Source organism: Lemur catta, chromosome 5, assembly GCF_020740605.2.
Source record: "Lemur catta isolate mLemCat1 chromosome 5, mLemCat1.pri, whole genome shotgun sequence".
NCBI lineage: Eukaryota > Metazoa > Chordata > Mammalia > Primates > Lemuridae > Lemur > Lemur catta.
This window is the reverse complement of record NC_059132.1, coordinates 64,583,519-64,598,954: the sequence shown is the minus strand read 5'-3', so window position 1 is coordinate 64,598,954 and position 15,436 is coordinate 64,583,519. Positions and strand designations below refer to the sequence as shown.

The 15,436-nt window shown below is 42.4% G+C and overlaps 1 protein-coding gene across 2 annotated transcripts; it reads left to right on the top strand.

Annotated features, from left to right (window-relative positions):
* The first annotated feature begins 1,615 nt into the window (after nt 1-1,615).
* Nucleotides 1,616-12,142, top strand: ZSCAN31 (zinc finger and SCAN domain containing 31). Of its 2 annotated transcripts, none has more exons than XM_045552041.1 (4): nt 1,616-1,688; nt 8,875-9,347; nt 9,953-10,103; nt 11,053-12,142. In XM_045552041.1, the coding sequence occupies exons 2-4, from the start codon at nt 8,967-8,969 to the stop codon at nt 11,760-11,762; spliced, it is 1,242 nt and encodes a 413-aa protein (XP_045407997.1). In that variant the 5' UTR covers nt 1,616-1,688; nt 8,875-8,966; the 3' UTR covers nt 11,763-12,142. The 2 variants fall into 2 exon arrangements, with proteins under 2 accessions (XP_045407997.1, XP_045407996.1); XM_045552040.1 differs by lacking the exon at nt 1,616-1,688 and adding an exon at nt 1,695-1,966.
* The last annotated feature ends 3,294 nt before the right edge of the window (nt 12,143-15,436 follow it).

The window sequence follows — 15,436 nt, the reverse complement described above, 5'->3', positions numbered from 1 at the left end:
TGGCCTCCCAGAGTGCTAGGATTATGGGTGTGAGCCACCATGCTTGATCAGTGAACTTTTAAAAAGCAATTCAACTTCTTAACATATATTACCTGTCTCCTCCATTTCTATGGCTACTGCCTTGATTCAGGCCCTCACTATCCCTACTCTGGATTCTCACAGTAGTCTCGCTGTTCCTCCTTCCTGTAATCTCATTTCCTTACAGTCTATCCCCACAAGGCTGCCAAGATAAAATTTCTAGATGCAAATTTGATCATACTGCTCAAATTCCTTGATTAGAGACCCAGAAAAAGTAAGAGCTGTGCCTCCTGCCACATACTCCACTCATCAGTCATTCCCTCTGCCCAGTTTTTCGGATGCACCAAAGTATTTCACCCCAGTCCTGCTTTTGTATATTCTATTCCCTCTCCCAGAAATTACCTTCCTTTACTCCTTTTCCTGTGTACATTGGTAAATTCCTACTGCTTCTTGTTCTGTTCCACTAGTGATCCTTTCTCTTCCGTGCCTCTAATTGGACCTAGTATTTACACTTATTTCCTACATACTATTGACAGAAAAGAAGCCAAACTCTGTAAAATAATTTAAAGAGGTTTATTCCAAGCCGAATTTGAGGACCATGACCCAGAGCCACGCCCAAGAAGCCTTGAGCAAGTGGACTCCTGTGACTGGGTTACAGTTTGGTTTTATACATTTTAGGGAGACAGGAATTACAGGTAAAGTCAAAAATCAATACATGGAAAGCATACCTGGTGGGCCATCTCCAAGCAGGGCCTTACAGGTTATAGGTGGGTTTAAAGATTCTTTAACTAGTAATGGGTTAAAGACCTGAAGCTTTGTCTAAAGGCTTAGAATGTTTTAAGATAAGGTCTGTTAATCAGAGATAAGCCACCCCAGACATATTTGCTGTGTAAATTGATGACCTGCAGGTTTGCTTGTCTTGTTAGCCTTAGGCCTGTTAGTGAGTTACAAAGGATAGTTACAAGAAGGGTGGGGAGCATGATGAGGCCTGTCTGACCTCCTGGCAGGCAATTCAGTTTTAGGGTATCTCCTTGGCCAGGAGGGGGTCCATTCAGTCACCCGATGGCGGGCGGGGCAGGGGGAGCCTTAAGATTTTATTTTAGTTCACAATACGCACTTACACAGCATTTACTGTGCTCCAGGGACTATTCTAATCTATTTACAAACATTTATTTTATTTTACTTCATTCCATATGAAAGTCATTTTATGTAGTTACTTGTTTACATGACTTTCTCCTAGACTTTGAGATTCTAGAAGAAAGAGATGACAGTAAAAAACTAACAAAACCACACAAAAACAACTTTGTATTCTCGTCCCCACCATTACTAACTCTCCGTTGTGGTATCAAAGAAACCAGAGGAAGAGAACCGACTTGGGGAACAATGCACAAGTATTAGAAACAGAGAAGCTATGAAGACCCTCGCGCCCTAACATTTTGCATGTCTATGACCATCCGACTTCCAGAGGCTGAGATTTCTCTGCCTTGCACCCAGTGGGGCTGGGATTTCCGGGCCTGGGTTTTGCAATAAGGTGATCACCGAGACGCAACAACCTCCCAATTCCTAGAAAGGCTAAAGCTCTGCTCGGCTCCGGAGCCGGGCTCAGAACGGCTGACGCACTTCCGGCCTTTGTGGTTGATCGGTTGTTGGAGTTTCCCGGTTCCCCGAAGGTGAGTCTCAGCTCCTCATCGGGACCCACCGGGCTCCCGGGAGATTTAAGGTTCGGCGTCCAGTACGCGGCGGGTGGGGGCGTCTGCGCAGGCGTGCTCCCGACTGCCCTCGCGCCCTCCCCGGGACCCTTCCCGGGCCTGAAGCCCCAGCGCAATAGGAGCAGGTCCAGGCCCTGCCCCAGGCGGGGCCCTGTGGGAGCGACCCCTAGAAGAGCGGAGCTTTGCGGCCGGACTGAGGTCTGGAGGTGGCGGGAGCGTCCGACTGCGGATCCGCTACTGTAAGGTTTTTTGGATTGGCCGGCGCCAGAGAAAGAAAGACGAGCAGAGTTGAAAGGGATTAGCAAAGAGGTTTTATTGGGGCGCTCCCAAGTGGGGGTAACGAGTCCCAAGAGGGAGGGGGAGGGGGAGAGAGGGAGAGAGAGAGACAGAGACCCGGGCGAGGTTCACGGGTCCCACGAGTAGGACCGGAGAAGTCGCCCCGCCCAGAAGTCTGAGTGGGCTTATGCAAGTTTTAGAGGTGGGGGGGGGGTGGGGGTGTTTTTTGGCGGGAAGATTTCGGCGCCAATAGTGAGGAATTTCTTTGTTGCGGTTTTAGGGCGGGTATTGAGGAATAGGAGGGGCTGCTGCTTTTTTTCATTGTGGAAGGGAGGGGTGCGCACCGCCAGCCTTACAGCTACCAGCCAAAGGCTGTGCTCTTTATGTACCCATCACTTTTATTTAACAGCTGTTAACATTAGGCAGTATCTTTTGCATGCATTTTTTCTTTAAAGACTGTAAAATAAATTATAAGAGTCATGACTAACTAGTATAACTATTGAGACTAATAAGACTATTAAAACTATTAAGACTCTTTTAATCTATAACAATCCTACCCTTCTCTTCCCCCCCATCCCTTAGCCTTGTTGAAGAGGCAGACTCCTCCAGTCCTACCTGTAGAGTCTGGGGAGACTCCTCCAGTCCTCCTGTAGAGAATCCCCGCTTCGGGATTTGACTGTTTCCTCGTGGGATTTAAGTTGTTCCTCTATTTCCTTGTCCTTGTAATCAGTTATCCTTTGGATTTATTTTACAATACAGGTGGTTTACGATTTACATTATCTCTTTGTTTTTGTTGCTAAATATGCTAAGCTAGGGAGAAAATGGTCTTTTATGTTCTTTCTGCCATGTTTTTAGATGAGTGAAGGAAAATAGGGACACATCAAACTCTGCAATTGTTTCACTCTTTAATGCCTGATACATAATAAGCATTAAGTAAATATTTATGAAATGGATTCCTTTGTGGATTACAGGTAATGCAATAGAATGCATTAGAAACTGAATATTGAATTTACGATGAGCTCTCCTACTTCCTCTAGGAGTATACCTTGTACACACCACGAAAATTATGGCTTTTTTTTTTCATTGTACTCTAATTGTACCCCCATGAGCTATAAACTCCTGTGTATTCCCAGCTCTTAGCAGAGCTCCGTACATGTCTGAACCACTTTTACAAAGGTTGAGCTGTTTCTCCTTTCATTTGTATGTATTTTTCAAAGTTAAATTAGTTTGAAGAACACAGTAACATCTTACCTAAGTCAAAGTCTTTCCCAGGTCCAATGCAATAGCCTTCACCCCCCCTTCTTTCAACTTTTGCCTTTTTTTGCTTCCACTCTTGCTTTTCTCATTCCCTCAGCTCATTCTCCATCCAGTAGAAGAGCTTCTTAATACATAAATCCATTATTGTCGCTTCATTTCTTTATATCCTTCGATGGTTCCCATTGCACTTATGAAATCCGAACTCCTGTGCCCTGCACTATCTGCTGCAGCTTGTCTTTCCAGCCTAATATATCGCTACTCTCCTTTTCTCTCATATGGTTGTAGACACTTTAGCCTCCTTTCATTTCTTTCACCACAGCATGCCCTCTCTCAGAGCCTTTGAATAGTGCCAAGTGCTCTCCCTGCCACCCCCAACCCATAATCTATGTGGCTCACTCCATTTGCTCTCAAGGGCTCAGCTTAAATATTACCTCACCTCCCACCCACCACATCTAAATAGGTTCTCCATTGATTTGATAACTCAGTGCCTGGTTTATTTTTATCATAGTACCCATCACAAGTCATAATCATTTTATTTGCTTCCTTGTTTATTTTTGTTGTTGCTGTTATTTTTCGGTTTGTCTTCCCCATTAAAATATAAGCTCTAGCAAAACAGAGACTGGTCCTATCTTTTACAACATTGTAGCCCTAGTACCTAACGAAGTTCCCAATATGTTATAGGTGCTCATTGAATATTTATTGACTAAAGTAAGTGAATAAATGAGTCAGTTACTCGTAATGAGGCTGATCCTGTCCCTTGCTTCCTGGGCCTTAGTTTCTGATAAAGCCATAACCTGAGTCAGCAGTTTACAGCTTTTTATTGTTCTATCTCACTTTTATGAGTGCGGCAGTCCACTGCAGCCCTATCAGGAGATTCTCCAGCCGACAGGGCCGAAAACAGGGTGTGGCGCAGGAATAAGAAACTAGACAATAGAGGAGAAAGTGGAGTCAGAGGACTTAAGGCTTTCCAGACCAAGAGCCCCGAGGGTAATTCCTCACTTGTATTTATTCTTCCTAAGAACAAAAGATTATCCTAAATCATACACATAAACAATGTTCTATAGTTATTTCACAGGCAAGTAAGTTCTAAAGATTTCCGAAAGGATTACACTAACCAGGTACACGTCATTCAGGTGAGCTTTAAAGATCACTAATAAAGATTAAGCTATCCAGGTGCTCATTAACCTCAGCAAAGCTATTTTTGGCCTAAAACAAAATAAGAACATAAATCTTGGGATTGTGGCCAGGCCAGTTTTCTAGCAGGTTGAACATTCCTGATTGCAGTCTTGGAGCAGTTTTCCACCCCAGGAGAGAAACTGTTTTCAGTTCCTCCTGCCCTTGGCATGTCCTTACCATTTATTTGGAAAACAGCCACACTCCTGCAGACTGTCACATCTGCAGACATTTCAACACCAGCAATATCCCTAGGCCACCCTAACATTTCTAAGCTACCCCAACACAGCCCCTGGCATGGAAAAATGAGCTTGATTCCCTGCAATCTGAGACACACCACCTTGAGTCTCTTTGATCTCCCAGGAGGTGAATTCTAGGCTGTCCCTGACTGCTTCTAGACCTGTTAGCCCACAATTTAACTTTCACTAACTACTCTGTGTTTCTATTTCTGGTCCACTAAGATTTTTATCTTGTATTTGTAGCTGGTCATGTCTTTCTCTTTATCTCTGTTTACATCATTTCCCAATGCTGAATGTTTGTGGAGTCAATTGGTAATTAAGCACAAACTGGCTGTCCTGTGTTACCCTGGAAATCTGAATCTAATCTTCAAAGTGTTGCTTTTGATCTGCTGTTGGGATTTTCAAGTGGTTGCCCTGGTGGGAGCACACACCTGGCAGGTAACCACTGGTCACAGTCCTTGCCTTTCTTAAATATTTCTTCTAGTATTTTCAACCGTCTACTGAATATTGACCTGTGAATTCTGTTTCATTTATTTTGTTAGCTCTATTTCTTCTATTAAATAAAGATATCCAATTTATTAATATTACTACTACTTTGCTAATAATACTTGATAATTAACATTTATTTAAAAATTGCTATGAGCTAGGTCCTGTACTAAGCTCTTACGTATAATCATCATAACGGACCTATTAGGGGGGTGCTATGGTCATATCCACTGTAGAAAAGCCACATGATTTAAACATTATTTACTATGCTGCAGTACTTCTCTAAAGACGATTTCAAAGAACTCATTCCATTCAGTTTCATCAGATATCTATCAAGTACTTGCTCCCTGCTAGGAAATCAGATGATACCAACTTGTTTGTAATTGGATACACCAGCTAAACAAAACATTGAAGAAAGATTCATCCATAATTTTGTGGCAAGTCTAGACTTGCAAATCTTTTAGGCTTTTTGTTATAAAAAGTGTCTGGGATCTGTAGCAGTTTGGGTGAGGACATAGGAAGGCAAGGGAGGACTGGCTGGGAACATAAGGTAATTCATATAGATCCTGGGAGTAGGGATGGTGTGCAGGACACAAGCAAAGAAGATATTTTCCCTTCTGTCTTCCCTTTCTTGTCTTTGCCATGGCTTGATGAAATGGAAAGGGAGGAGCTGGGTGTGGTGGTGGTGGCGGCACACACCTGTAGTCCCAGTACTCTGGAGGCTGAGGCAGGAGGATCACTTGAGCCCAAGAGTGAGGTTGCAATGAGCTATGGTCATGCCACTGCACCTCAGCCTGGGCAACAGAGTGAGACCCTCATCTCAAGAAAGAAAGAAAGGAAAGAAACAAAGAAAAGGAAAGAGAAAAGAAAAAAGAAAAACAAGGGAAATGAAAGGTAGAAATTTATCCAGAAAACGTTTGTTTTGGAATACTGACAATGGACCAGGTACTGTGCTACACATTAGAGATAAAGACAGAGTTCATGGTGGCACAAGACCAGGAGGTAGATCCTAAGCACTAACTGTAGGGCAAAGAACACAGTGGAGGGATGTCCCACCTGTGGCTCTGGGTATGTGAGGGATTGCCTGTAGTGATCCAGTAAAAAACACTATTTCCGTGGTTTCTCAATAGCATTAAGGTGCAGAACCCATATTTGCAGAACAATTTTTGCCTGTAATCCTAAGCCTATGGGAAATCACATTTTAAATAATAATGGAATCCAATGCAAATTCATAAATAGAAATTTTCAGACTTTCAGTCTTCCTGCAGTGAAGATTCAACAAACCCAATACCCAGATACTATAGTAAGGAGTAAAAGGAAATGCAACAGGCCTTCAACAGTGATAAAGAATAAGTGCCACACTCTTCATATTCTCAACTCTGTAACATAATTTTATGTAAACATTGTATTAAAGTCTGTCTTTCCCAGTATAAATATCATATAGGCAGGGACCATGTCTATTTCCTCTCACTGTTTGACCTAAGCATCCCCACACTATGCTAGGCACCTGGTAGGCACACAATATTTGAGTGAAAGGAATAAATATCTTTTCCCTCAATAAAGTATAATTGAAGGCCAGGCACGGTGGCTCACACCTGTAATACTAGCACTCTGGGAAGCCGAGGCGGGCGGATTGTTTGATCTCAGGAGTTTGAGACCAGCCTGAGCAAGAGCAAGACCCCATCTCTACTAAAAATAGAAATTATATGGACAGTTAAAAATATATATAGAAAAAATTAGCCGGGCATGGTGGCACATGCTTGTAATCCCATCTACTCAGGAGGCTGAGGCTGGAGGATTGCTTGAGCCCAGAAGTTTGAGGTTGTTGTGAGCTAGGCTGATGCCACAGCACTCTAGCCTGGGCAACAAAGTGAGACTCTGTCTCAAAAAAAAGTATAATTGAAAAACTTCCAAATACTCTCACACCCTAATAATTCTATTAACATAGGGCTAAAGTCATATATAAAACTTAAATTCTACCACTAGAGTAAACATTGTATCAGTGTAACCACCACTAAACCTCTCAACTTAAACTGCCACAGCCCTACAACATATTCTTAATATTTCCTTCCTGAGTCTTAGTGTTTTTAAAAAATTTTTTGTAGAAATAGGGTCTCACTGTGTTGCCCAGATTGGTCTTGAACTCCTGGGTTCAAGTGATCCTCCTGCCTTGACCTCCCAAAGTGCTACAATTACAGGCATGAGCCACTGCGCCCAGCCTTACTCAATATTTTTTTAAAATACAGATCTAATGCTATGACAATGAAATAAAATCCTTGATGCCCTTCAGTTTTCTGTACAATGAAGTCTAAACAGCTTAGCCTAGAGTTCAAGGCCATTTTCTATTCTAGTATTATGCGTCTTTCTAACCTCATCTCGTCTCACATTTTTACCCACACCCCATATTCTGTAGTTCAGCCACCACTGTCAACCATGTCTGTCCTTAGAGCCACTCACTGTCTGTGCCCTTAAATACCTTTGCTCATGTTTGCTTGATCTATGATGTTGAATCCCCTCCTATATCACGCTTTCTCTGCCTGATAAATTCCTGTTCATTATTTTAGCATAATTCAAATGTACTTGCTCCTAAGCCACATTCTTTCAATGCTCCATCCCTCGTCAGATTTCTTTTTTCCTATTCTTTGCTCCCTGGATATTCAGTTGGAGCCTCTATTATAGCACTCATCATTCAATATTATAGCTAGTTTTGTTTGTCCTGTTCTCTACCTAGAGCTACCATATACTGATGGTCTACCAGGCTTTTAAGTCTCTACTACAGGTTGAGTATCCCTCATCTGAAATGCAGAAGTATTTTGGATTTTGGATTTTTTTAGGTTTTGGAATATTTATATTTATGGGTTGACCATCCCTAATCTGAAAATCCTAAATCTGCCATGCTCCAATGAGCATTTCTTTTGAACATGTGTCAACACTCAAAAAGTATCAAATTTTCAAGCATTTCAGTTTTTAAATTTTTGGATTAGGGATGCCCAACTTGTGATTTCCCTTGCTTTCCTATTCCACAATTACCTAGTTTTTCTCCCCTGAGGTTCTCCCCCTATATCAGTTATCTGTTGCCATACTAATGTGGTATAATAAACAGCCATAAAACTTTGGTAGGTAGCATATAGCAATAAGCATTCATTTAGCACATGAGTCTATGGAACACAGATGATCTGGGGTGAGGAGGCCTTATTTGTACATCTGCAGTCAGCTGTGGGTCGACCAGACAGCTCTGCAGAGCTCAGGCTAGTCCTACTCACATGTCTGGTGGTTTAGCTAGCTGTTAGCTGATCTCGGATGGTCTTAATCTGCTCCACTGGAGTGATTTGGCTCTATCTTGCATGTCTGTTATCATCTGAAGGCTAGCCTTCTGGCAATTTCAGAAGGCAAGAATAAGCAAGCTCAATCATACAAGTACCTTTCAAGCCTCTGCTTGTATCATATTTGCTAATATCTCATTGGCCAAATCAAGTCATGTGCTTGAGCCCAGAGTCTCAATGTGAGGGCACTACAAAGTACATGGCTATGGAAAAGGGTGAAGGATTGAGGCTATTAATGTACTCTGCCATAGCCTTTTTCCATTTTCTAAACACGTAAGTAAATACCTTATATATACTTTTTATCAACATAGCATTCATTGTTTCCATACTTTGCATTTTTCCCCACACTACTTCATTGTTTATTTCCATTAATACATAATGTTCTATCACCAGGTGTATCCTCCTGAAGAAGATTAAATCAGGGAATCTTAAATCACAGTTATCCCTTCACCCCAGGCTGGAGTGAGCCTCTAAGTAATCCCAGAATGGCTTCAACAGAGGAACAAGATGGACTTAAGACTGTGAAGGTGGAGAAAGACCCTATATGGGACCAGGAAATCCACCTTCAAGTGAACAACTTTTCTGGCCAGGAGGCCGCCCGACAACGTTTTAGGCAGTTTTGTTACCAAGAAACTTCTGGTCCCCAAGAAGCTCTGAGCCGGCTTCGGGAACTTTGTCATGAGTGGCTGAAGCCAGAGACACATACCAAAGAGCAAATCCTGGAGCTGCTGGTGCTAGAGCAGTTCCTGACCATCGTACCTGAGGAGCTCCAGGCCTGGGTGCGGGAGCACCATCCAGAGAGTGGGGAGGAGGCTGTGGCTGTGGTTGAAGGTCTGAAGCAAGAGCTTAGTGAGCCAGGGAACCAGGTGAGAGGAGGGAAGATGTCAGCCAAAACTATAGTCATCTGATGATATGACTGAGGCCAGTGGATCTACTTCCAAGATGCTCACTGGTATGGTTGTTGGTAGGGGGCCTCAGTTACTCACTGACTGTTGACAGGAGGCCTTAGTTCTTTGCTATGTTGGTCTCTTCCCAGGGCTGCTTGAGTGTCATCACGACATGTCAGCTGGCTTCTTCCAGAGTAGAGGAGATAGAGAAAGAGAGACAAAGAAAAAAGCCACAATGCTTTTTATGACTCAAGTTATATACCATCACTTCTGCCACATTTTGTATTCAGTGGAAGTGAGCCATCAAGTACAGCCCACATTCAAGGGGAGGGAAATTAGATTCCACCTTTTCAAAGGAGGAATGTCAAAGAACTTGTGGACTTCTTTTAAACCACCACACCATTTGGGCTATCTTTACTCTCCCCCTTCTACTCTTCGGTGTGGAATTAAACTCTCGTCTTTCCACTGTGCCAGCTCTCTATAAAATGTTTCATATGATTCCATGTGATCTCTTTTCATTGATTATTAGCTTGAGCTCTTGTAGTCCTCCTCTTATTAACTCAAATATACCTACCTGTCTTCAGGCCCCAGGTCACAAACATGGACATTCTGAAATGCTCTCAGAGGATGTGGTACATCTGAAGGCCAAACAGGAATCAACAGTCATCCAGCTTCAGTCCATGGTGACACAGTTCAAATATGAACCTTTTGGTTTCCACCAATTTCAAGAACAAGGTAAGAACTTTAATAGGTCCATTCAGGAGATCTCTGGTGGCTCTGTATAGGTAATAGTTAATACTATAGACTCTGGGGCCAAATTGCCTAGGTTGGAATTTAAGCACTGCTACTTAGTATTCTGTGACAATAGGCAGGTCAGGTAACCTCCTTGTGCCTTCAGCTTATGCATCTGTAAAATGGGGATAATCATAGCACTTTGGTCACAGAGCCATTTGAGGATTTAATAAGTATTTTTTTTATTTCAGGTTATGTATATTGCCCTTCCCCCCCTCCCCTAATATCTTAATATATTAAACAGTTAGAACAGTGCTTGCCTTGTAGTAAATATTCTATAGTGCCTGCTTGTATACATTCTCCCTGGGAGCCTTGCTTTCTCTAAGTGATCCCCTCCAGCCATTTCAGCAGTGCTGATGACCCCTTACTTTTCTAGCCTAAATATCTCTGTTTAACTCCTCTTTCATTACACCACCAGTTTTTCATTCCTAGAATTTGTCTGTTTGATATGGATCTTTCTTCCTTTTTTTTTTTTTTTTTTTTTGAGGCAGAGTCCCACTCTGTCACCCTGGCTAGAGCTAGAGTGCCATGGCGTCAGCCTAGCTCACAGCAACCTCAAACTCCTGGGCTCAAGCAATCCTTCTGCCTCAGCCTCCCAAGTAGCTGGGACTACAGGCATGAGCCACCATGCCCAGCTAATTTTTTCTGTATATTTTTAGTTGTCCAGCTGATTTCTTTCTATTTTTTAGTAGATACGGGGTCTCGCTCTTACTCAGGCTGGTCTCAAACTCGTGAGCTCAAACGATCCTCCCGCCTCAGCCACCCAGAATGCTAGGATTACAGGCGTGAGCCACCGCACCGTGCCTGATATGGATCTTTCTATTCCCATCTTATGATAGTATTCTTTCATAAAGGAGAGAGATGACATTGTTTGATCCACTTATTATTCCAGGTGGTGAAACTATACCTGAAAACCTGGAGTTGGCATTGAAGCAAGAAGTAAAGGAAGAGGATAGCAGACTCCAAAGAGATGCTCCTCTGGATTCTAAGTACGAAGAAACTTGTAAACTTGAAAGCAGGGCAGAAAAGCAGTGGGGACACACCACTGAAGAGAGATGTCACAGGTGCAGTGACTGTGTGAAAAGCTTCACTCAGAGTTCAGTCCTCATTCAGTACCAGAGAATCCACACTGGGGAGAAGCCATATAAATGTGAAAAATGTGGGAAGGCCTTCAGCCAGAGGTCAGGCCTGAATGAACATCAGCGGAGCCACACTGGAGAGAAGCCCTATCAATGTAAGAAGTGTGGGAAAGCCTTCAGTGCCAGCTATGGCCTCGTTAGACACAGAAGAATCCATACAGGAGAAAAACCATATGAATATGAGGCATGTGGGAAGGCTTTCCGCCTCAGCTCATTCCGTGTTCAGCATCAGAGGATACACACTGGAGAGAAGCGCTATCAGTGTAATGAGTGTGGTAAAACCTTCAGTCAGAATGCAGGGCTTTTCCAGCATCTCCGTATCCACACTGATGAGAAACCCTATCAATGCAATCAGTGTAGTAAAAGCTTTAGTAGGTGGACACTCCTTATGAAACATCAGAGAAGGCACACTGGAGAGAGACCATATGAGTATGACGGGTGTGGGAAAGCCTTCAGTCATTGAAACCTTATTAGGCATTTTAGAATCCATACTATTACAGAATTGGACTATGTCTGTCGACCCTCAGGCCCTTAAGTAGGGCTATTTTGGAAAGGAAGATTTTCAAGTGGCTTATTCTTTTCTTATCAAATTTATTTTGCTTTGGAATAAGTATCTTGTCTACAAACCATGTGCTGGTATCTCTTTGGTGGATGACTGTGGGAGTGGGGGGTTTCTAGGTAGCTTCCTTATTCCCGTCCTTTGGTTCATGTCTACTGATGTCCCTTAAAGGGATCAAATCTTATCTGGAAAATATTGGTATGGAGGGGCAGTTTTTGAGTAATACTGAATATTGAACAACTCTAACTGTAGCCTTTTTTAAAAAATTGGTTAAGTTCAAAGGATATTCAAAGAGTGGGTCTTTTTTTTTCTGGTAAGAGTTACATTTTATGATCCAGCCATCCCACTACTGAGTATTTACCCAAAGGAGAAAAAGACATTTTATAAAAAAGACACTTCACTCAAATGTTTATAGCAGTACAATTCACGGTTGCAAAGATGTGGAAACAACCCAAGTGCCCATCACTAAGTTAGTGGATTAATAAAATGTGTTATATGTATACCATGGAATACGATTCAGCCATAAAAAAGTGGTGAACTATTACCTTTTGTAACAACCTGGATGGAACTGGAGACCATCCTCCTAAGTGAAGTATCACAAGAATGGAAAAACAAACACCACATGTATTCACTATTTAAATTAGAACTAAATGATCAACACTCATGTACATATGGTAATAAAATTCAACAGAAATCAAGCAGGTTGGAGGGGGAAGGAGGAGATGGGTAAATTCACACCTAATGGGTACAATGTACACTATCTGGGTTATGGGCACACTTACAAATTTGACTCAAACTGTACAAAAGCAATTTATGTAACTAGTTTGTACCCTGTAATATTCTGAAATTAAAAAAAAAAGTTACATTTTCACACACTTAAAGTTTTTGGAAATAAGAATTGTCTGCATTCTCACAGGAAATCATGGCTGTGGTCTCCTCTAGGAATGTGATAAATGGCCTCTGTGAGCAGCATTGTCCATGGTCTAGTCTTGACAGTAAGAAATCTTTGTCCCACTTCATATCTTAACTCTAAATTCTCAGTACAGGTCATCAACGTATTTAAGTTTTCTGGTTTTGTTATAAATAATGAGTAATATACTATAAAACGTCTGTTCTTCAGAATGTACCTCTTTAGTTCTTAGCCTTTTCTGTCAGCATTATTTCCCTGCCACTGCCTTTTGGGGGTTAGTCGGCAACTTTGAGTGCCATTGCAGGCAGCATCTTTGAAGATGTAACTCTATAAAGGAAAGGAGCCTCTGACCACAGGCAGCTTGCTGCTTACTGGGGACGCCAGCATGCTCAGGATGTTCATTGTCGGGGTTAACCACATGCTTTGGCACCAGACTGTCCAGGTTCAAATCCTACCTGTCCATTTGTGAGCTGTGGAACTTTAGGCAACTTATCAAAATGCCTGTATGCTACAGCCTTCCCATTCTGTAAAATAGAGGAGATAACAGTACCCTCTTCATAGCATACATAAGATTAAAAAATACAAACTTGTAAAGCACATAAAACATAGCTGTCAATAAATGTGCACTATGATTTACATAAGAAATAATACCATTTAACAATTGTAGGTGGAATTGTAAGTATCATGTTAAAACTAGGATATTAAATGGCTCTGCTGACGTTCTCATTATACTTTTCTCCACAGTCAAAATCTGAATCAGAATTTCAAAAGAGGAAATAAAAGTTCAGCTTAAAAGGATGTTGCCCTAAACCTTTGTCTTTGAAGTTTATCTAAAAAATGTTATTGTATATGTGTGTGTGTTTCTTTATAGCTTAGAAACCATATAAAAAAACTCTTTAAAAAAATTCCTTTACTGTATCATTTGTGAACACAATTAGCAATTAGCTAAAGCCAGATTTTCTAGAATAGTGCTTATCAAATTTTAGAGTGCCTACAAGTCACCTGGGATCCTGTTACAATGCAGACTCTAATTCAAAAGTTTGGAAGGGGTCTGGGAATCTGCATTTTTAGTAAGCTCCCAGGAGATGCTGCTGGTTCATGGAGCACACTTTTGAGTATTGAGGCCTCAGACTTCCCTGAGTATTGGTGTGGTCCATCTAGTATGTGAGAGGCACCAAGCAAATAACAGCTCCCTTTGCATCCTTCAAACCAGCGACCTCTACATCAACATGTAGTCCTTAAACCTGTGCTCCCCACATGGACACACTGCCCGTCCCACCCTAACAGGAGTGAGATGCCTGTGAAGTACAGTGGGCAGGTGGGGTGAGGTGAGTTTGGGGAGCTAGGCTGCTCCTGCTCTGGCACAGGCAGATCTTTACCCAGGAAGTCTAACAGGACCTATAAATGTTTGCTGAAAGGAGCTACCTGTATGGTTATGCACACACTGCAGACCTGCCAATCCTCTCAGTGCTCTCTTGGGCCCTGAGCTGGTCAGGCCACAGGAACAAGGTCCCAGCTGAGATGTCCTTACTTATGGTACTACTACATGCCACATTTATATTCAACACTGAAGCCTTGCTTGGTACCTCTGTGACTCCAAACCCAGTGCTCAGGCAGCCCCTTCCTCTCTCACCTACTCAGAAAGGCAAAGAAAAGTTCATAGAAGAGAAAGTAGCCACAAAATAGAGACCAAAAGGGGTAAAGGACAAAAAGATTAAGGGAAGGAGGGACCTCCCAAATAGGTGAGAGAGGGAGAAGGAAGAGATGAGAGAGAAAAAAGGGCCAGATAGGGCAAGCCTGCAGCAAGGAGAAAGTTGAAAGAATTTGGGAATGCTTCATGTTTTTCAGATTCTATTTCACCGATCTGGTCCAAAGTGTTACAGTAGCTGATGCCACCACTTCTCTGCATTTGGTCCCCTTGACAGTGACAAAAAGGACTTTCAGTGCCTGTGATCAAAGAAGTACCAAGAGACCCAGAGAACAAGGGAGGTTCAGATCGTGGGTAGGGGCGCACAGTCATTCTACAAGCATCTACTGCGCACCTGCTTTGGGCCAGCAGGCACGATAGTAGGGGCTTGGGACACATCAGCAAACAAAGTAGACAAAGATTCATGCCTCACAGAGTTTACATTCTGGTGTGTGTGTGGGGGGGAGCAATAAACAATATAGTATTTAAATCATACAGTATATTTAGAAACAGAAGAGAGTGAAGCCATTTAAAGGAAGAGTAAGGTTTCATTATATAGGGTGGTTGGGGAGGCCTCATTGAGGAGGCATTTGAGCTAAGGTGTGGAGGAGATGAGCGAGTCAGCCCGATGCTATCTGGGAGTAGGGTGTTCCAGAAAGAGGGATCAGGCAGTGCAAAGGCCCTGTCTGCAATAAAAATAGCTTTCCTGTTGGATTTAGTCCTAATTCCCATAATAATTTCTAAAGAAACCTACTGATTCAGGGTCCAGCCCATTTCCATAAAAAGGACATAATCATGAAGGAAAAATGACCTCTGAGGGCACTGCAGGCATCCTTAGTCAATCAGCTGCAGCCTGGAAAGACCTAGTTCAAATAAGAACCTCCAAAACCATGCACCTTTCCAAAGACTAGTCAGAAGCAAAATTTCTTGGAAGATGAAAGTACTGCCAGCTAGAGACATATAAGTAATCTTTGGGCCTAT

Excerpts from the sequence above, each read along its gene's own strand:
- ZSCAN31 (XM_045552041.1), top strand. The coding sequence starts at position 8,967 with ATGGCTTCAACAGAGGAACAAGATGGACTTAAGACTGTGAAGGTGGAG. Across the intron at positions 9,348-9,952 it reads TTAGTGAGCCAGGGAACCAG|GCCCCAGGTCACAAACATGG; the intron begins GTGAGAGGAGGG and ends ACCTGTCTTCAG. Across the intron at positions 10,104-11,052 it reads CCACCAATTTCAAGAACAAG|GTGGTGAAACTATACCTGAA; the intron begins GTAAGAACTTTA and ends TTATTATTCCAG.